This window comes from Brachycentrus maculatus, unplaced genomic scaffold (assembly GCF_059751285.1).
Source record: "Brachycentrus maculatus isolate JH-2025_06_01 unplaced genomic scaffold, ASM5975128v1 h1tg000069l, whole genome shotgun sequence".
NCBI lineage: Eukaryota > Metazoa > Arthropoda > Insecta > Trichoptera > Brachycentridae > Brachycentrus > Brachycentrus maculatus.
This window is the reverse complement of record NW_028280823.1, coordinates 2,827,701-2,849,366: the sequence shown is the minus strand read 5'-3', so window position 1 is coordinate 2,849,366 and position 21,666 is coordinate 2,827,701. Positions and strand designations below refer to the sequence as shown.

The following is a 21,666-nucleotide window of genomic DNA, read 5'->3' as shown; positions in this document are numbered from 1 at the left end:
TATAGGTAATATTCGAGTACTGCCATTTCCCCCCTAAATATGCACAAAGGGGAGAGGATAGATGATTTAAACACGAGTTGCCTAGTTAATGTATTTAAATATTCTATCATTTCATTGAATTTTTTTCAACAATATTTGTATTTAATAATGTGGACATTTGAAAACTGAATGTAACATCAATTTATTTACGGCAATTATTTGATTTTGATACACATAATTAAAACTTATACTTTATGCGCAAAAAAAATCATAAGTTACAACCAAAGGTCCGTCATCAGGTAAAAATATGAGCTAATTTTTCCGATTAAATATTTGTGCGTAGCAAGACTTTATACAAAAAAAGCTGGATTTTATCTCGGCGGTATATCAGTATGAAAATGTACTTCAATTATTTTTAATTTTTTCAATTGAAACCTCAATCGAAAACTCAAAAATAACAATAAACAATATTATTGACAATCCACAAAATTGTCTATGAGATTGCATGTGCCCAATGTGCCTGTCGCTTTACAACTGTCACATTTCCTAACCTCTTTAGCGTGTTTTATTTTTATGTTCCAATAATTTGTATAAACAAAGCTCAATCTAATGGAGTCCATAACTATGAATACGAAGAAGAAGGTAAGTGTTTTAATAATAAAAAGAGATAAAATTCCTTCACCAAATGCAACTGCTAAAATATTTGTTGTTCTTCCAGGCCAGATATTTTGATTCCTCGAAACCAAAATCGAATGGATTCACAGTCACAGAAGAAAAAGTTTGTATACGTATTTATCGCAATAATATGATGAAACAAAGGTCTACGAATTGTAGTTTAATATAAAAAAAAACATTATAGGTAAAAGACAAAAGCCCGAAAAAAGGGGGGGATAAGAAGACAGGCATAATTAGTATTGAAGTAAATACGAAGCGTTTGAAGTATAAGAAGAGAAACAAAGGAGCAGAAAAGGTATGTCTATTTTTGTGAATTACAAAAAATTCTGGTAAAGTGAGGTAAACACAAAGATAAAAAGAACCAGCTTATCTTAAGCTCTTAAAGAGGCTTTAAAAGAGGACACCGCAAGAAAAAAAAATAATGAAAAAATTAGTCAAACGTAAGCGGCACTGGTTATTTCAACAAATTGACATTCTAATTTTTCACATTCTTGTTTCCAATAGATGTTTTCTTTACAGAATAAAACTAAAACAAAGATCACAAAAAAATTCAAAGGCAAAGCTCCTATTGACAAAGAAAAAATTAAGAAACATTCTAGAGGAGAAGGGTTTACAGGTAAAACCATAAAACACACAGTTTACTTGAAGAAATTAAGGAGAAAAGAAAAGAATATCAAGTTTGCGACAGACCAGGCAGCTAGGACGGAAATTCTCCTTAATGAAAATGCCGGGTAAGTAAATGCAAATTTTATGCATTTGAATTGAGGTATTCCTCCGGGTTCAACTCAAGTTCAGAATGCTTCTATTCTTGTTTTACAAATTGCAATTCTATTTCGATCAATTCGAGTTAGGTTGTGGGCCCGTAGCATTTTTTAAAATCACACCCACTTTGTCACAATTTGACTCATATTTTAAAACAAAAGCCCCTTAGGCTTACCTAAAAATAGTATTGAATCGAAGTATTTGGTTCATTATAAGAATATAAAAATTCACTCAAACTTTGAATGAAAATAAGTTTACAAACTTATTTTATCATTTGGATTATTCATGTTTTTTCACACATAATGACATTTTACAATGGTGATGACCCTTGAAAAGTAATAAGTGATCAACAATCAGTTCAAAATGAGTTAAATATAAAACATATTTTTAGTTACTTGGAAGCTGACGCAGGGGAAACAACAACTCAATTCACCCAGAAGCAAATTGCAGAAAGTATCGACGTTGCTGCTGCTACAAAACATTTTGAATTAAAATTAAATCAGTTTGGTCCGTATCGGATGAAGTACTCGAGGAATGGTAGACATCTACTCCTGGGAGGAAAGATGGGACACTTAGCAGCCTTTGATTGGGTAACCAAACATCTGCACTGTGAAATCAATGTTATGGAATCCATCCATGATGTATGGTTAGTAAAAAAATATATAATATAGTAAAAATTAATGTTTGTATGATACAAGATCTGAGCTAGCAGTTGATGTAAATGTAATTAATTGTATCAATTGATGTATGAGTGTCTAATATAGTAAATATTTAAAGCCACTCGGCAGTTATAGCCTTATTATCTTGCAAGAACGAATTTGTTTTTGGGTATAAATTTGTGATTCTACTGATTTTTTTATTTATAGTTGGATGCATATAGAAACTATGTTTGCTGCCGCACAAAAGGAATGGGTATACATGTATGACAATAAGGGCACAGAAATTCACTGTGTTAAAAAGTTGAATAAAATTAAAAGAATGGAATTTTTGCCATACCACTTTCTTCTAGCTACTGGTGTAAGTAGTTTTAAACATTAGTCACTTACATTATAGAAATAATTAAATTTAGTTTTAAGATTAGATGATTTGAAGTTAATCATGCCAATCAGTACACAACTTTGGTTACGTATTGCATATTTCGAGCTCCTGATATTTTTGATTTAAAAAACTTAAGCTAGAAAGTAATATAAACTGAGAAAGAGTAATGAATACTATCCAAATTGGATAACCGAAGAAGTAACATTTACCCATTACTCACATCTCCAGTCTGTAATTAACTATGACCATAAAAATTTAAATTCATTGTTAAATGAGAAATGTTTATTTTAGAGTGAATTGGGATATTTATCTTGGCTAGATATATCGATTGGAGAAATAGCTGGCCAATACCGGACAATGCTGGGGAATATCTCTGTGATGAAACAAAATCCTTACAATGCAGTTCTATGCGTTGGGCAATCAAAAGGAGTAGTGTCAATGTGGTCTCCAAAAGTGAAGGATCGCCTCGCTAGTATGTTATGCCATAAGGCTCCGCTCAGTGCCCTTGCTATAGACCCCAAGGGAATGTAAGTATACTAAAATGCAAATTAATATTTCATAATGTTTTTTTCCAAAAATGTAATAGCATAATTTATTGGGGGTAACTAAATACATATTAGAAGCAAACATTTTTAAATGATCTTTATATATTACCTTGTGAACTAATTAAAAATCTACATATTTTATAAATGAATTTAGATCTGCAGACTGATTACTTTAATAGAATAGGAGGTTTGGAATGTTTTATATTTTTATACAGAAAAAAAAAGTATACTGATTACATAATACCAGTAATCTGGTACTGTTGATGGCATGTACATAAATAGTTTAAAATATTTTTTTATGTGCAGATCTGACACTGTTAATTTAATTTGAGATTACTATGTTTACTCCCAATTCAATTTGTATTTTTTAATTAGCACTTTTTACTTTTGCTTTCATTCTGACGAGTAGAACTTTTGAAATGTAATTTATTTGGATTAAATCTTGATTATGTTTTTAGACATAACCATTTGTAAATAATTCATGAAATGTTATTGTTACTAAGATTCTTAAGGTTGTTTTAATTTAGATCTATCTATCTCTTAATGTTTTAAGTTTAAAAAAACTGTAATTTTATTTTTATTTTTAAACAGGTATATGGCTACATCTGCTATTGATAGAAGTGTAAAAATATGGGATGTGAGAAACTTGGAAGGCCCAGTGCAAAGTTATATTTTACGAAGTGCACCAACACAGCTGGAATTTTCATACAACAATCTTCTTGCGATTGGCATGGGGAACGTTGTAGAAGTGTATAGGTACATCATTGAACATATTGCTTAACCTTTTAACTGCGTCAACTTTGTTCCTGAGAGACGCCTGTACGCGGCAGTATTTAGCCGTTTTTAAAATGATTACTTTTATCATGTATTTAGTTAAGAAACGATGTATTTTCCTAAACAAAAACGTTCAATGGGATTCATTGTGCCTTTTTGGTACTCTATAATACACTTGTGTCACATTATTCTTGAAATATATCGTAATATAAACAAATAAGATCGTAACATAAATAAATCAAAGCACGCATCGTGTGTCACTCTTACCCACTGGCGATGCGTAGCGTCGAGAGTGAGACAGATATGGGGCATGATTATGGCGCGGACTAATTACCGACCGCAAGAAAAATCAGGGATCTGTTATTTTATTTATCCTTGCGATGTTACAAATTATTAGTCAGATATTTCAACAGATGTCATAAGGCCAAGGATTGACGTATTATTTTATCCAAAGTTCCACACCATGAAAAAATCCCTCCAAGTTGAACTGAGGTTCGAAACTTGGACCTAAGTGAAAACACATACGGTTATGTCAGCCGCGTGTGGGGAATGTTTTGTAAAAACACAAACGGTTATGCGAGCCGCGTGGATAGAGTTAATTGTCAAGTCACAATAGTCTAAACAAATTTAATAACATATTTAATTCTTTCAGAGATTGTTGCCAACAGCAAGCAAAAAGGGCTTATTTGCAGCACAAAATGGCTAGCCATGTTGGCAACATGAGTTTTTGTCCTTATGAAGACGTTTTAGGAGTTGCAACTGACAGTGGCTTTGTTAGTCTTATTGTTCCAGGTATAACATTATTGCATAGATTTTTAATTTATGTATTTTTCCGATAAATAATAATTTAACTTTTATAATTACTATTATATTACAGGATGCGGTGAGGCCAATTTCGATGCTTTAGAAAGTAATCCTTACCAATCCAAAAGTCAAAGACGGGAAGCTGAAGTTAAATCCTTATTGGAGAAAATTCAGCCTGAACTTATTTGCCTTAATCCATTTGCTGTCGCAGAAATTCATGTGCCAACACTTAAAGAAAAAATTGAAGCCCGTTCCAAACTTTTGGTGAGTTTGACTATTTTTATTTTATAAAAATAAGCTAATATTTTTTTGCTGTTATTTTTAGCAAAATAATAGAAAATCATCCTCTCTTTTACAAACATAGACACGATTAAAATACATATACAGTGAAACCTCTATTTTACATTTTTTAAGGAACTGAATAAAAAATCTTAAATGGAGGGAAAATGTAAATCCAGGGTGTTGAAATTTTTTTTATTTATTTTTGTAAAAATCATGAAGATGAGATTTTTTGCATACAAAAACCTGATTGGAGGGGAACGTATTAATTGGGGGTATTGAAATTTGAAATTTTTTTTTTGTAAAAATTGTAATGACTTAACCTTTTAAACGCGTTAACTTTGTTCCTAAGAGACGCTCGTGCGCGGCTGTATTTCGCCGTTTTTTAAATTATTACTTTTATCATGTATTTAGTTATGAAACGATTTATTTTCCTGAACAAAAACGTTCAATGGGATTCATTGTGCCTTTTTGGTACTCTATAATACACGTGTGTCACATTATTCTTGAAATGTATCGTAATATAAACAAATTAGATCGTAACATAAATAAATCAAAGCACGCATCGTGTGTCACTCTTACCCACTGGCGATGCGTAGCGTCGAGAGTGAGACAGATATAGGGCATGATTATGGCGCGGACTAATTACCGACCGCAAGAAAAATCAGGGATCTGTTGTTTTATTTATCCTTGTGATGTTACAAATTATTAGTCAGATATTTCAACAGATGTCATAAGGCCGAAGATTGACGTATTATTTTATCCAAAGTTCCACACCTTGAAAAAATCCCTCCAAGTTGAACTGAGGTTCGAAACTTGGAGCAAAGTGAAAACACAAACGCTTATGTCAGCCGCGTATGGGGCATGTCTTGTAAAAACACAAACGGTTATGCGAGCCGCGTGGATCCGGTTAAGGAAATAAAACAAACAAAAAATGTAAAAACACTACGTAAACGATAATTGCGAATAACGTAAAAAAAAATCTTACAGATCGAGTAAAAAATCGAATGACACAATATTTTCGACGTAAACTGGGTGGAAAAAAATGTTAATGTAGAAATGTTAGAAAATATATCGGGACAGAAAAAAATACACGCAATTGGCGGGAAAAATGTTAAATCCGTGTTTCACTGTATTTTGATATGAAGAAACATTAAATTACCGTATCTTTATCATGATATTTTTATTTCAGCACATGAAACCTAAAAAGATTGATTATACTCCCAGGAAGAAAACTAAAAATAAGGGTACCGCTAAAGTATCTAAAAATAAAAAGATAGTCCAAGAATTAGCCAAAAGGGTAAGCTTTATATATTTTCTATTATTTTAATTAAAAAAAAAAATGAAGATAATCATTATTTTCATCATTGTTTAAATAAAATATAATTTTCTTATTATTATTTATAGGAATTTATAAAAGACATGAACGATTCTACACAAGAAAAGAAAACTGAAAACAAAGTTCCAGCGAAATCATTCGGTGTGCTTGATAGATTTGTCAAGAAAATAAAATGATTTCAAAAAGCTTATTTTAAGAATTACTTTGTCAGAGTTTAAAAAAAATTGAAATATAATTATTGACAACTGAATTTGTGTATTCATTAGCGACTTCTTTTATGAAAGCAAACTAGCATTTACATATCGTGGGTATACTGGCAAAAAACCTTAACTCTAAAACTCCCCTTTGAATAATCCTTGTTAATTAAACCTTTTAATCTGAATAAAATACCCGCTATTAAACTTAAGGTTCCTGACGAAGTCATACCACTTTATACCCAGTATTCGCCTCAGGCACCTATTTTCAAAACTTGCCAGTTAAATAAACTTCGTTGGGAGAACCTTAATTTTGGATAATTTACGAAAGTACGTAATTAATTTTACTTTGATATGTATGGAGATAAGGCTATGCCTTATCTATAGTTAGAACAGAAAAAAATGTAATAATAAAATTAACATGTTCAGTGTAATTTTTTTAATGATCCAAATACAAGGAAAATACATACTAAAATAAAATACAAAGTATTGGAAAGATACAGTCTATCTAATATTCTATGTCACACTATAATAAAAGTCATTTCATACAAAATAATCCAAGGATAGTTCCTTGGCACAATTTTTAGTGCCTTTATTTAAAAATTATGGATAAAAAACCTCTTAGATAAGTATCCTAGCTACGTCACAGAGAAACATTTGATCATTAGTCTACGTGGAACAGCTATTTTTTTCATGTTTCCCCGTTAAAAGTATTTCTGATATATCATCATTAAAAAGTACCCCACGTAAGGTGTTTTTAAAAAAAAAGTTGTATGCACCAAATAGCCTAGTTAAAATACAATTTAAAAAATATGGAATTATTCAAAAATACTCTATGCAAGATTACATGTTTGAAAAAGGAACAGCTGATGCTAGTGGATGTTTGATGTTAGTGGTCTGATGTTTCTCTATAGCGCATCTGAGGTACCTATCTAGGGCATAATAATTCATATAACCTTTATCTATGCTTCCGATATTTTACATGTACAGCTTGATTTTTAAAATTATTATCAAAGGTAGTAAGGTAGAATTGAATACCTTTTTATTATAAAAATTCTGATAATTTTTTTAAAAACCTGACGGAACTTTAACTAGTAATATGGTGAGTGTGGCTCGACATTTTATTTATTTGCAACTTCTATATCGGATTTCGCTTGACTCAATAAGACGCAATCTTAAAAATAATATAAATATAAAAAAAATACACATTCTACAATGTTCCAATACGAAACTATGAGACCCTTAAAAAAATCTATTTTGTTAATCAATCAAGTGATTGGTGCTAGGTAAAAAACATAATAAAGGAGTGCTAATGTTTCAAAAAATCTATAATATTATAATATATACTATATATAAATATAAAATTTAAAAAAATATCAGTTTCATTGGGCAAATTAACAGGCAGAACTTTGTCTTAATGACGATTAAGAGGCATGAAAATCCAGGTTTGGAATTGTTTTTTGGGTATACAGTCGCTTTGATATTTTGAACTAAAGTTTAGTTTAGAGTACTGGACCCAATTTCTAACATGAAAATATTCCTAGACTTTCATAATTCATAAGGCAATTTTTCATAAAAATCCTACAATATAAATAAGCCTTACTATATTACCGATAGACTGTGAATGATAGAAAATCGAACATGTAACACAAACTAATGTTTAAAGAAAAATACTAAGACATTTTGAAGAATGTTTTCTTATTTACTATTACTATATGTACTAGATTAAACACATTGAATAAATTTTCGTTGTAGATAGGTATCATATTACCTATGTAGGTAGCTTAATTAAAAATATATAAAAGTGCACTTTTAATAAACTGACATTTTCTAATGTATCATAAATATTAACATGCTATCTATGTTCACGCTTTACACCAAAACAGCTTAGTGATATAAAGATACTTAAAAAGAGATTTCTATATAATATTACTATGGCTCGTAGATTATCATTGCTTTATTTATTTTACTATTTTAATTTAATTTATTTTTTAATAGTATAAATTAAATAAAACATTACTGCTATTTTAATGAACCAAAAATGTTTTTCAGTAAATTTTTCTCAATACATCAAACACTCTCATTTTGTTTTAAACCTATTTAAGATATCTTAATAAAATTTGTACACACAGTTTCTAATAAAATGTGTGTAATTCTAAATTTTATTTTTTATATTTTTCTTATTGCAATTTATGAATAAATTGAAGTAAAAAAGTTATGTATTACAATAAAAAAATAATGGAGTACTGTTCTGATGCTTTCTATCACAAGACATTTTGTATATGTACTATTTCTTTTATGTAATTATTGCTTAAACTAAAAATGAAATATATATATTAATAGAAAAACAATTAGTTTGATAAATAAAAGCTTATGAACTGAATTTTACACATTATCATGGCCGTTCACATTGTTATTGATTCTTCATCAAACCCTCATCCGCACCTGATAGTGCATAGGGCACTGCATTATATAAATGCAGTGTTATCTTGATCATTAACACATAAAAGAAAGGTGATCAGACCTCCGCGTCAGGTAGCAGTCGAGGGTAATATTAAATAAACATTAGAGTGAAAAAAATCACTTTTATTTATTTGACTTCTCCCCTAGGAATCGAATCCGGGACCTCCAGTACAGTAGCCGAGCGTGCTGACCATTAGACTACGGAGGCGGACAGTGTTATTGATTACCTCTGGTTAATCATGTTATTTAATGATTAACACATCACCCTGAAAAGCGGTTAAAACATCAGCAAATAAGAGTTTTGACACACAACAGCATGATAATCCAGAAAAAAATGAAAATTACTATTACTACTATTACTACCCCAATATTATTACATTATCTATTAACCAAGTAACTACATGTAATGTATGTTTATGTGCGTAACCCACGTTTTAATATTTTCAGTAGTCTTTTTTGCACATGATACTATTCCTTCAAAATTAAATGGAAATAATCAGTTTGCTGGTATATAAATTCATTTAATATCCATTTAATTAATAATTAACACTTTACCTTATGTTTTAGCAAAAATAAACACTTTAACCACCGCATACGCTCAGCAGTTGTCCTATTTTAGCCATGCCTTATCATCCACAAACTCCACGATGACATCCTCGGCTATACCTAACTTCTATTATAATAAAAAAACATTATTTAATATTTACGATTCCAAATCATTGGCAGGATAAACTTACGAAATATAAATTGATGATGGAATATAAAAAATCTATGTTTTCGACAAATGTCATTTCAATTGATATTTTGTGTCATATCCTGCTATCTAGGAATGAAATTTCATAGCGTAAATATTGTTTTTTTTTTATTGCAAGCAAAGTTGCGAATAGCCACGGATGCCAACGTATGCGGTTGATAACGCATACCTAAAATAGATATGGCATACGCAGTGGTTAAAGTGTTGAGAGAAAAAGCAGTAGCACTCAATTATTAGTTTCTTATAATTTCATTAAAATTGTATGGTGAAAAATGGAAAAATCACACCTCCTACAGAAGCAATATAATTACAAACTTAGGATACTTAGGCTTTACAATGACAAAATTTATAAAAAATTTAAAGACAAAAAGATAAACCACACTCACAGCCATACAATTCATTCATATGCACGCGTTCTAAACTAAATTGTTATAAATTTCCCCAACGTGAATATATCTTTGCACATGAAATATATTTATACGCGAAGGTTTAACAGGACGCAGTTCTAGTTTGTTCTTGTTATAGATATGTCAAATAACTCGGAAACACCTTCTGTTCCACTTAAACAGAAATAGTAGTCGTTGTAGGCCAGAGGACTGTTGACGTAAATCAAACCACCTAGAAAGATATTAAAAAAAATTATACATCTACCCAGTTCAAAGTAAATACAACATGGAATAGTAGCCATTACAAACTTAGCCAAAAAAATAAACTTATTTTATAATAGATATTTGTGTCGTTACTAGTTTGGTCATAAAAGAATAATTTGGCAGTGTGAATAAGGGAATGAGAGAGAATAAAGAAAGATTTGACTGAAAAAAACTTGAAATCTTATCATATTAAGTGTCCACGCATTTGACAGGAAAATATGGTAGGATCTATAAAAAATGAGAAAGCTATGACTAGGCTTAGGATAATGGGTATACTCGAGAAAGGTTATTAAAAGTAAATATATAAATATATATATATATATATATATATATATATATATATATATATATATATATATATATATATATATTTTAAAGAAATCTATCCCCATTATTACACATATCTTGTACCAATTTTTAGTATTAGATTTTTTCTGAATATTTGCTAAAAAACCTGCTCTTTTTCCAAATAAAATCTTCATTTAAACTCACCAGTTAAAGGGTTAAAAAATAATAATTACACTTACATTTATCATAAAGTTCATCAGGTAATTCAGTATCTTCTGAAGCCGGTTCATTGGGTTTGCTATGCCCTGTGTCATCATTTGACAATTTGGTTTTTCTTTTTTTTCTCTGAAAAAATGTATCAACATTAAAAAAAGGTAAGAAATAATTTAGGACAAAGAAAAGTTTAAGTAAAATGATAGCGGACTAAGTAACTTAGTCCGTTATCATTTTACATTTCATTTATAGTGCAAAATTAATTCAAGAAGAATTTCTTTTTAGTTGGTCTGGGTATTAGTGATGTATTTTTCACATTTACCTTCCCTATCCTTACTATCCTCGAGACAAGCCTCTAATAGAGGGTTTGTGGATTATTCCTTATAAAAAAAATCATCCATATTCGATCCATATATGGAGCATATGGAGTACACAAACTGCCTCCAGGCTCTCCTGTCGACTACAAGGTCGTCATGTTACAAGAAAAATATACTTTTTGAAAATAATTTTGAGATTCACTAAAACATATCCATTCACAAGGTCTATAAAAACAAACAACTCACCAAAGGTTCATCTGGGTTGACTAGTATTACATCTACGGGTTCATTGACAGATTTCAAATGAAATTCATACTTTTTTGGGTCCTACAAAAAATGCATTAGAGTTACAAATACAGAAATCAATTACACAATGATTTAAATTGAGATAAAACATTTGAATATAGGATATTTAAGGTTTTATGAAGTTCTCACCTTTGCTTTTGGTTTTTTTACATTCAATGTAGTTCCGAGTGGCGCTTTTAGCACAAAAAACTCTGTAGGGTCAAAGCACTTTGCTAGATCTTCCTTTGTAACATAAGCCAGGTGATTGTTTGTCTTATCGTCCATTACATTGTTTAAACTTCGCCGAATCCATAATCTATGTCTGAAAAAGTAATAATATTATAAAGTGCTGAAATTTTCTGAATATAATTATAAATAATTGTGGCTGAAAAGAAATAACAATGGATTCAAATTGATAAAGACTTACAAGAATGTTATGAGATTTTTTTGGAATAAATATACAGAAACAGGAACTAGCAATACCGAACATACTTCTTGTCTATGATATAAAATTAACCCATTTCATACATTTGAAACTAATTTTTGCGTCGTTTCATCGTCCATCTTACAAAAACTCAAATATGCTGATTTTACAGTAACTTAAGATAAGTATTACATATTTATTATTGAAAGAAATAAGAAATCAATTTATATCTAAATAATTATAACATTTATATTTGGCTTTATTTATTTATAGTTAGCTTATTTAAAAGAACAATACACGACTCTTATTAGATTATGAACTAAGCAATTTCATTTTTAGGCTAAACGTTTCTGTAAGATGGCTGACAATTTGATATACAAATAGAAAGGTTTATTTTTTTTGTGTGTGAAAGCTAGAAAAAGGAGTAAAACTTACAAATCCAATAATTTTTCATGTTCTTCTAAGAATGATATCTCCCTTTTGAGGTTAACTAATTTTTTTCCAATATCGGAATCATTTAGCCCCGGACCAGCTCCCCTAGAAATTGATAAAAAATATTTCAATTAACATTCCATATTATGGAATATTCATGTCTATAAAAAAAAAATCTAAATAAAGATGTAATAAAATCTATTTTTATGTTTTTCATTTCTAATCTGGAGAATAAAAGTATAAAAGATGAAAACGTCATCTTAATTGGGTAAGGACGGGTGTTTTTAAAGCCATGGACCGCTGGCGACGGAATTTGATAATTATGTACATATAGTTAAGACTTTAACAAAGAGATTGGTATATAATATTCATATAAAACATTAAATATGTAATTCCTTCTTTTCTGACTTTGAAATGAGCCTGGCGCAGAAGGTAAAAATACCCTTCCCGTCCTTAAGCATCTACTGAGTGGGCAGAAATACCTTACGCGTCCATAGTGTGTTAAGAAGTTAAACGTCAACTTAAGTCCTACTTTGTATGGTTTGAGCTGGCATGTGATTATACGAGGACATACATATATGCACATTTTGATGTACTGGGTTTTTTTTTGGCGATGTGTTACTGCATTTCGTGGCGTAATTACTACAACTAAGTAACTCTTAAATATTTCATCGGGACATTGAATATTAAGATTGTGATTAGTTTGATAACAGTTTTTAATATAATAAAGTACATCTTGAAAATTATCAATGAATTCAATGTATTATATCGCTCACTCCTTTCAAGAACGTCATAAATCAAAAATTGTCAATTTTCAGTTGTACATGTTTTCAGAATGCCCAGAAAATGTACTATATCCCAGCAAAAGCGGCATATTTTTAACTTAATATTTACTCGCTATAGGGCAGAAAATGTGGTTTTTGCATTTTGAAGAAAAGGTATTGTTTAATTTTTTTTTTTTAATATCCTAAATATTTTTCGAATGGAGAAAAAACCTTCAGGTTTTACCTAAAAAGATCTGTTGCACAGTAAAAAGTTCAATAAGTGGCTTGATATTTATTTTTAATACATTGTGTTATATATTTAAACTTTAAAAACGTTCTCCTGAAAAATCAAGTTTTCTGATTTATGACGTTCTTGAAAGGAGTGAGCGATATATGCAATGTATTATTTATTCAATATTACCCTGGACTGGTACCTGAAGCGGAGGGCTGATCACCTTCCCTTCGTGTTAACGATCAAGATAACATTGTGTTTATATAATGCAGTGTCCTATGCACCATTGGGGTGCGGATAAGGGTTCGAAAAAAAAAATGCATGCACAGACCAATAAATTAAGTCATATTGTTGGTAGCTAACTTGCAAACATGGATTTTGAAGTTACCAGATGTAGTAATCAACTAACTAACCATCACGCCGCTTCCTTGCAAGGGTAGGCAGAGAGAATAGAATGCCACACCACTCAGTCTTTGCAAACATTATTCGCCTCTTCCACATTCATGCGTCTCCTCATACATACTAGCCGATTATTTTTGACTCTTAAACTTTTAACCGCGTCAACTTTGTTCCTGAGAGACGCCCGTACGCGGCGGTATTTCACCATTTTTAAAATGATTACTTTTATCGTGTATTTAGTTAAGAAACGATTTATTTTCCTAAACAAAAAGTTCAATGGGATTCATTGTGCCTTTTTGGTACTCTATAATACACTTGTGTCACATTATTCTTGAAATATATCATAATATAAACAAATAAGATCGTAACATAAATAAATCAAAGCACGGTCGAGAGTGAGACAGATATAGGGCATGATTATGGCACGGACTAATTACCGACCGCAAGAAAAATCAGGGATCTGTTCTTTTATTTATCCTTGTGATGTTACAAATTATTAGTCAGATATTTCAACAGATGTCATGAGGCCAAGGATTGACGTATTATTTTATCCAAAGTTCCACACCATGAAAAATCCCTCCAAGTTGAACTGAGGTTCGAAACTTGGAGCAATGTAAAAATACATACGGTTATGACAGCCGCGTATGGGGCATGTTTTATGAAAACACATACGGTTATGCGAGCCGCGTGGATCCGGTTAACCTATCGTTGTAGTATACCCTACGATACATTCATGTACACCCAAAGATGCACATCTGTAACATACCATTTACATATTAATATTGAAAAAATTTATTTCAGATTAATTTATCCTCATTAGCTGACCGTAGATCTAAAAAAACCTAAGTCATATTCAATAACAAGCTGATAGCTATCCCTCGATATTTGTGGGGGTTACTAGGTTATATTGTTGTCAATAAACTGCAGGTCATTATTATATATGTGTAAGCAAACGTAGAAAAAAAACTAGTAAACTTACTTCCATTGAATGCTGTTTTTGCTGCGCTTCTCTATGAGACCAATGCCTTCTAGAACATTTGTTATGTCGTATATTCGTCGTTTTTGTCGGACGGCTAGAATGTCTGCAGCCTGTTGATATAAGAAATATAAATAAATAAGGCGTACTCTTACTATACAAAGAGTTTTTTTTTGGAAAATTTAAATTTCAAAATATCATTTGGATAGTGCAGTTTGTCATTAATAAGTTTAGGGCATACAAATATATATATGTGAAGCTAAATGATTGCTAGGCAGATAAAAAATATACTCTCAACGCAAAATATACATTGAAGATGCAAATTATTTCGTTCGGTTTATTCAATGTATCTAACTCAGTGAATAGTCTTTTTGTGACATTTTAAGCCAATCGTCAACTCGAAAACGTGAAGTGAATTGGTGGAAGAATAAAGTTTTAGAACAAAGATTAACAAACCTTGGAGATTTACAACACAGCAATACTTTGACTTTATTTGAGATCTTAATTCCTGTGTATGGTAAATATTGTACACATAAATACTCAAAATGATTAAAATTATGTGAAATTATTGAAATTAACGAGCTGATAAGCGTTTACACTGTAGAAAAATAGTTATCAATAGTTCATTTTGACAATGAACATTATGTGTTGTCAAAACAAATTTACTTACGAGTTTGAGATCCAATACGCCATCTTTAGCTTTTTGAAGTAGATACACAAAGCGGGTAGTTAGTAAGCCTAATGATTTTTCGAAACGGCTGTACTGAAAATCAGACATTTTTCGAAAATGGCCTTAGCATTTAGCAATAAATGTACGCAATTCAAAATTTGCACACACCGTTCGACAGCTACTTTTATGTTGCTATACCCAAGCGTAAGTTATACCATATAACAAAAATGCTTCGTTTCGGTTAGGTACCGTACATTTTATTTAGGTACCTACCCGATAGCATCCCCATAAAACGGGGATAAATACACTAATAAAAAATTTAAAAAAGGTCTCATCTAATCGATAATTTTTAACAAACCTTTTTCGTTTTCTCTTATCCAATTAAAATGTTAAGATATTGACTGGTGTTTCAAAATGAAAATGTACTTCCACAATGATAATAACATTTTAGTGATCATCATATATAGTTACCATGCATAAGGTCCCGCGTTTAATTTCTACTAAGGTTAACAAAACCTTGTATTTAAAAAAAATGTTTTAATATTAAATTCAATATTTCTACCATTGATTGTTATTTACAATTCAGGTAAAGTTAGACCAAACCAATGGTGCCATAATAAGTTTATTTTTTGAATTTATCAAAGTTTCATTATAAAATATATCAATCAGTAAATATTTCTTTATATCAATCAATAGATTGAGAAATCTCAAAGAAAAAATATTAATCCAAATAGTAAATTGTATCAGCCAGTAACTGAAAAAAATAGTCTTTCTCTTCCAATTCATGCTTAGTTTTGTTAATGCAAATGCAATATGTACTTACCTTATGTTAACTAATAAGAGGCAAGGCACTCCCTTTTAGGTGGGTATATGAGGAAAGGTAGTTTTAAGGTTTCACATAAAAATATAACATAACAGTAAGAAAAAAAAAACATATATAGGCTGTTCTTATTAGTATTTATTATATTTTGTCAACAACACATATCTCAATTGTTTTGGTACAGAAACTTATATAGAATGCAAGTATAATATTGTAATAGTACCATATTATGCTTTGCAACGCACTTTGAAACCATGAATCACTTTAAATAGTATTATGTTAATTCTTTTCGAATTTCGTAAAAATGATTTTTAACATCAGTAAATATTTAAATACGATAGAATTTAAAAACATGTTTGATCATGACATTTTTGTTGTACATATCTATATAATTTACTAATTTTTGATGCAATTATTACTATGATTCATTATCAAATACCCAACAAAACAATCACATTGTTACTGAAAGTAATATTTGAGAAGTTATTTACAAAATGGTTTTTTGATAAAACTTTATGTGTATCCATTGGTAAAACAGAGGTGACATAAAACACTATATAAACAATGATGCGAAACAAAAAAAACACTTTCGCATTAAAAAGAATAAAATTTTAACTAAAATAGTTTAACAAAATCACAGATTTATATAACTATAATTGCATGGGAAATAATTTAGATAATATATATTTAATACAAGCACCTAATACTTCATCTACTGTACAATTCACAAAAGGGAATCATCAACTGAGGAAATTCTTAATGTATGAAATAATTTATAGATACATAAATAATTAAATTTACGAAATATACATTCATTAGAGTCTTATATTGACTAGATGAAATATACAAATGATTTGTTTACCGAGGGATATACACATTACAATCCATTATTTTATGACTAGTGTACATAAATACGGTTCAAAAATAATGTTTTCCCACTAAAACCAAATAGTAGGGTACATCAACATGTTAGTGAAAATGAAGTGAAATCTTCTTTTCAGATGTTTTCTTAAAACATAAATAATAAAATATTAATTTAAAAATAAATAACAAGCTAAACTTAATACTAACATTTATCACTGTTTTGGTAGAGATATACCAGCTTCTAAAACACCTTGTAAATCAAGAACTTTAGTGCAAATTCCCAAGAATACATCATAATTTAAACACAATATTAAAAATGTGCAATAAACAATGAGAGTTACATACCTTATACAATAACTTTTGGAGTTAATTTAACAAATTAATTTGTTTTGTGTATGATATTATGACATATGACAAATAAGATGGTATGTTTTTACGTCTCATACAATGCTCAGTTGAAATAATTTAAATTTGCATTTGTGCTTATTTTACAAAGAACAATAATGTTTCACAGGTGAAATAATTCAGTCATTTTTTGCATACATCAAACAATTATATTATGAACCTTAAGAAATCATTTCAACCATATTCCTATGATAACATACATTTTCCGAATACTTACACCATCACATAGTTTTCTTTACTCACTTCTAAGTAATTAACTTAAGAATTTACATTTATCAGAGATATTAACATAATACTTTGTCGAGTGTCTCTACCTTAAAATTAAATTTGGTATTAACATTTGGCAGGATAACATTTCTAGTAAGTACAAGTTCCATCTTCAACTTTGCCAAAATAGAAGAATGTTATTCAGCATTTCACTCGTCGATAATGTTCACAGCACATACACTTTCGAGAGAACTAATTGTTGTGCCGAGACACAGATAATGGAGATTGATGCGTCTTAATTTTCAAATCTGATACAGAATTTATGATTCAATTCACGAATTAGAGTCATACGGCGGCGGTGTTCCACTCTCACGCGAGCTGACAGCTACGTCGCCGGCTGATCCTTATATCGGAGTAGGCAGGACCGTGAAATCTTGCAGTGCAGACTTGACTGTTTCATATATGGGTCGGTTTTCTTCGGCGCAATAGCTATCTGGTGCGCAGAGTGTCTGGAGCTTGCTGAGGTAGCTGTCAAAGTTCTCATGACCCGGTTTCTCTGGAGGACCCCCTCCTCCTCCTCCGCTCCCCCCTCCGGGGATGCGAACATGCTCCAACAGTGTTATAACGTTATTACGCAAGCTTTCATAGTACTCATTCAGATTGTTGTTTCTATGAGATATCAGTTGATTTTCCTGTAAATGAAAAGAAAATAGAAAATATAAAAAGGGAATCATGATAAGTCATTTAAACTATTATCTGTAAAATGACATGAGTAAGTAACTAACTCTCTCTCCGTGGCTGAGGTGTGATTCCATGGCGTTGATGTCAGATTTGAGTCTCAACATCTGAGATTCTACACGAGCGTTCTCCCGCTGCAGTTCTGTGATCTCTGCTTCTAGTGTAATCAGATCCTCGCCGCCATTAGGAGGCTGCATACCCATATCCATACCTGTTCAGTAGATTTATTTGTTAAAACATGTGCCATAAGAACGATATTTCATTAAAAAAACAACCTATCTATCCTGGCTGAAATATGTTGTGTAAAAATTTTACATTTTACTTTGATGAATAAATTTGTAATATTATATTATTTATTTCAATATGAGTATTTAACGTTGGATGTGAGTCCCAAAAGCTTAGGAAATAGGTTTTATAACATATTCAGTACAAAAGTATTATTGATATAAAGTTTTATTATTAACTGTTCTATGTCGAGGAGATCACGCAAAGTATTGAACCTTAATTATTATATAAAAGAAATATGAATTTCTTTTAATAATGCAAATTGGGAAGAAGAGGTCCTCTGTATTTGGCGTGCTATAGATATTTTGTAAACACACTAGTTCCGCCATTTTGGGACTGTAAGACATTAGGCCCAGCCTTGGGTAGGCCGGGGCAGCGCTAGATAATGTTGAACTTTATGGAACAATGTCAATGTGCCCCCATGCAATATGTGAAAGGAGATAACACTACCAGAGCAATTCGTGAACAAAACTGCAATACTATTTTTGTGTAAGGAGAGAATTGAAATGGAACAGATGGAATAATAATGTAAAACGTGTTACATATTGCAATGGACTTTTTTGGCTTTTAGAAAGAACGGGAGTTAGTTAAATAAACCCCCTGAAGCGTGTGCGGTACAATCGAAATTGACTTGAACTAGATTACGCATTGTCTCATGAGTCTTTGCATTTTTGGGGCAGTTTAAAAAAATATAATTAGGATCAAATGAAACTTACTGAACACAAATTAGGTACCACTAAAATGGAATTAACTTCATTTTATGCTTTCTTAGCTTCATTGTATTCCAAGACAGAGACAAAAAATAAAACTTGTATTAATTTTCATTTTTAATAATGTACAAGTTTAAAATTTATAGGGCATTATTTTATTACATTTAGTAAGACTGTTTTATTATTGAAATTATATTTATTGCCATTGTGGATTGAGGGATAAGTAGAGGAAATAAATTATTATTCGAGTTAGAAAAGAGCACTACCGGCCTGTGCACTGCTGGTGAATATCAAAGGAATACTAATGAAAAGGCAAAGACTCACAAAACAAGATAATTTTTAATAAAAGTGCATTAAAGTCTGTTCCATGAGTGGGGGAGGGAATGGCTCTAGTAGTGACCTCCTCTCGAGGGTATAATGCATGGGGTACCGTGAGTAGCAGCCGCCCCACGCGCCGTCGTCCCACGGCCGAGCCCAGAAGTAGTCGTCTTCTTCTTCGTCGTCTACAGTCCCCGAGGACCCCTCCTTACCCGGGTAAGGTTTCGGGTACGGGGGCGTAGCCTCCTCGGGGAACTTCTTCTTGCCTGTCTGGCCGGCCGAGGGGCACCCCGACAGCGAGCGGTGCGTGAGGAAGGAGCCGTTGATGTGTCCCGTACCGTCACAGCCTGGCGTGGGGCAGTTCACCCCCTCGAACTTCATGGCGGTGGCCGCCGCCACGGCCGCCTTGTGCTGTTCCACCGTTCCGCCGCTCTCCAGGACGCGCATCTTGTTCCTGTTTGCGATCGGGCAGCCGGAGGCGCTGCATTGTCAACACACATTATTAGCAAATGTCTTAATAATAACCTTGAGCCAAATTGTGTTATATATAATAGTACATTATTATTTACTAGAATTTTAGAAAATACTTTTTCACTGGAATATTTATTTAATATTTCCTTGTTTCAGCATTCACTTGGTGGTAAGATATAATTAAATTATAAATAAAACACTCGTTTCTTACCACTTGAGTATTATATTGTTACGACTAGTTTAGGAAGCTACAGATGCTACCATCTACGGGTTTGAATATAAACTCCAGTCAAACCCGTAAATGATAGCATCTGTAGCTTCCGAAACTAGTAATTACAATATAATACTCAAGTGGTAAAAAACAAGTGTACTAAAAATATAATTTAATATTTCTTTAGTGCATAAAATGCAAGATTGATCGCCTTGCCTTCATATAATTAATGATCATGCAAATGTTGCGTTCATCTGATTCGGTTCTCTATGCACCATTGGGAGCAGATAAGGGTCAGAAGAAAACATTTACAAAAGTATGTTTTTTTTAAACAAACATACACAATATATTATCCTAACTAATCTATCTATGAATATTTGGATAATATAAGATATCTATGGACATATTATAAAAACAGAAACAAAAGAAAATGATTCACTTTAAATATGCTATTCATTCACATAAGTATCTTCAATGCCGAGCGTAAGACCACAGATAATAAGCAGATATATTTTTTTCTTTCTATGGATGACAAATATATAATGGTTCATTAGAATTATTTAAGAGTAGTAAAGAGAATATTATTTTACATAATATTACATTCAGAGTGGGTATGTAGTTATAAATTTGCCCTTGCTAGTGCTTGCATTGGTGTAATATTTTAGCGAGTAATACACTCTCATGATTACATATTTTCTATGAATTTTGTGTAATTTTTTAAAGCAGTGAATCAAAAGTATGGTTTTTGCATTAACTTAAAGTACTCTAATGAAGTCCTCATCCACAGTGTAGAGGTTAGCACTTTTGGCTACCATGTTGTAGAGCCCAGAATGAATTCCCAGAGGGGCCAAAATAAATATCAGTGATGTACCTGAGTGCAGGACTGATCACCTTGTGTTCTGTGATTACTATAAAGATGACATTCCTTTAATACAATGCATTCTGTATAAACCACTGGGTGCGAATAAAGGTTGAAAAAAAACTCAGAACAACTGCACATTATCTGTAGTAAAAATTGGTCAAGCTGTCTTTTCGACATCATGCAACCAAATGAAGTTTAAATAGTAAAATCAACACAAGTATAAATTATTTCGCTCGGTGTTGCATTCTAAATCAGAAAGAAAAAGACAATTTGATCGATAAGTAGTAGCTCACCTTCGATGTGACAGAAATTTGCCAGTTGCATGTCCAGATCCATCACAGCCCGGTATTGGGCATCTGTGTTAGCGTGCAAGCGTCAAAGGTTATGAGTTATGATATTACAGTAAAAAGACTTACCATTGAAAAACATATTTTTTATTGTTAATTTGTAGGTACAATAAAATATTACTACTACCATCATACCGTTTCCTGCAGGGGTGGGCAGAGGATGGAATGCTTG

General features: G+C 31.3%; 3 protein-coding genes across 3 annotated transcripts in view; 1 reads left to right on the top strand and 2 right to left on the bottom strand.

Annotated features, from left to right (window-relative positions):
* The first annotated feature begins 492 nt into the window (after window positions 1-492).
* LOC148311260 (WD repeat-containing protein 46) lies at window positions 493-6,445 on the top strand. Its single transcript, XM_088256967.1, has 12 exons — window positions 493-621; window positions 698-757; window positions 839-949; window positions 1,174-1,385; window positions 1,808-2,062; window positions 2,283-2,433; window positions 2,746-2,981; window positions 3,591-3,755; window positions 4,426-4,565; window positions 4,651-4,841; window positions 6,049-6,156; window positions 6,264-6,445. The coding sequence occupies exons 1-12, from the start codon at window positions 589-591 to the stop codon at window positions 6,369-6,371; spliced, it is 1,770 nt and encodes a 589-aa protein (XP_088113093.1). The 5' UTR covers window positions 493-588; the 3' UTR covers window positions 6,372-6,445.
* A 2,907-nt stretch (window positions 6,446-9,352) lies between these two features.
* LOC148311259 (transcription factor E2F4-like) lies at window positions 9,353-15,469 on the bottom strand. The gene is made up of 7 exons (XM_088256968.1): window positions 15,257-15,469; window positions 14,590-14,699; window positions 12,219-12,320; window positions 11,510-11,681; window positions 11,321-11,401; window positions 10,784-10,889; window positions 9,353-10,224 (listed from the first exon to the last, which is right to left on the bottom strand). Exons 1-7 carry the CDS (start codon window positions 15,362-15,364, stop codon window positions 10,112-10,114), a joined length of 792 nt encoding a protein of 263 aa, XP_088113094.1. The 5' UTR covers window positions 15,365-15,469; the 3' UTR covers window positions 9,353-10,111.
* A 727-nt stretch (window positions 15,470-16,196) lies between these two features.
* Window positions 16,197-21,666, bottom strand: part of LOC148311258 (uncharacterized) — a 44,680-nt gene continuing 39,210 nt past the window's right edge. Inside the window, exons 12-15 of the mRNA XM_088256966.1 lie at window positions 21,441-21,503; window positions 19,816-20,084; window positions 18,338-18,501; window positions 16,197-18,244 (exon numbers count right to left, since the gene is read on the bottom strand). Coding sequence (XP_088113092.1) covers window positions 17,957-18,244; window positions 18,338-18,501; window positions 19,816-20,084; window positions 21,441-21,503 — 784 coding nt within the window. The 3' untranslated portion in view covers window positions 16,197-17,956. The remainder of the gene's footprint in view (window positions 18,245-18,337; window positions 18,502-19,815; window positions 20,085-21,440; window positions 21,504-21,666) is intronic.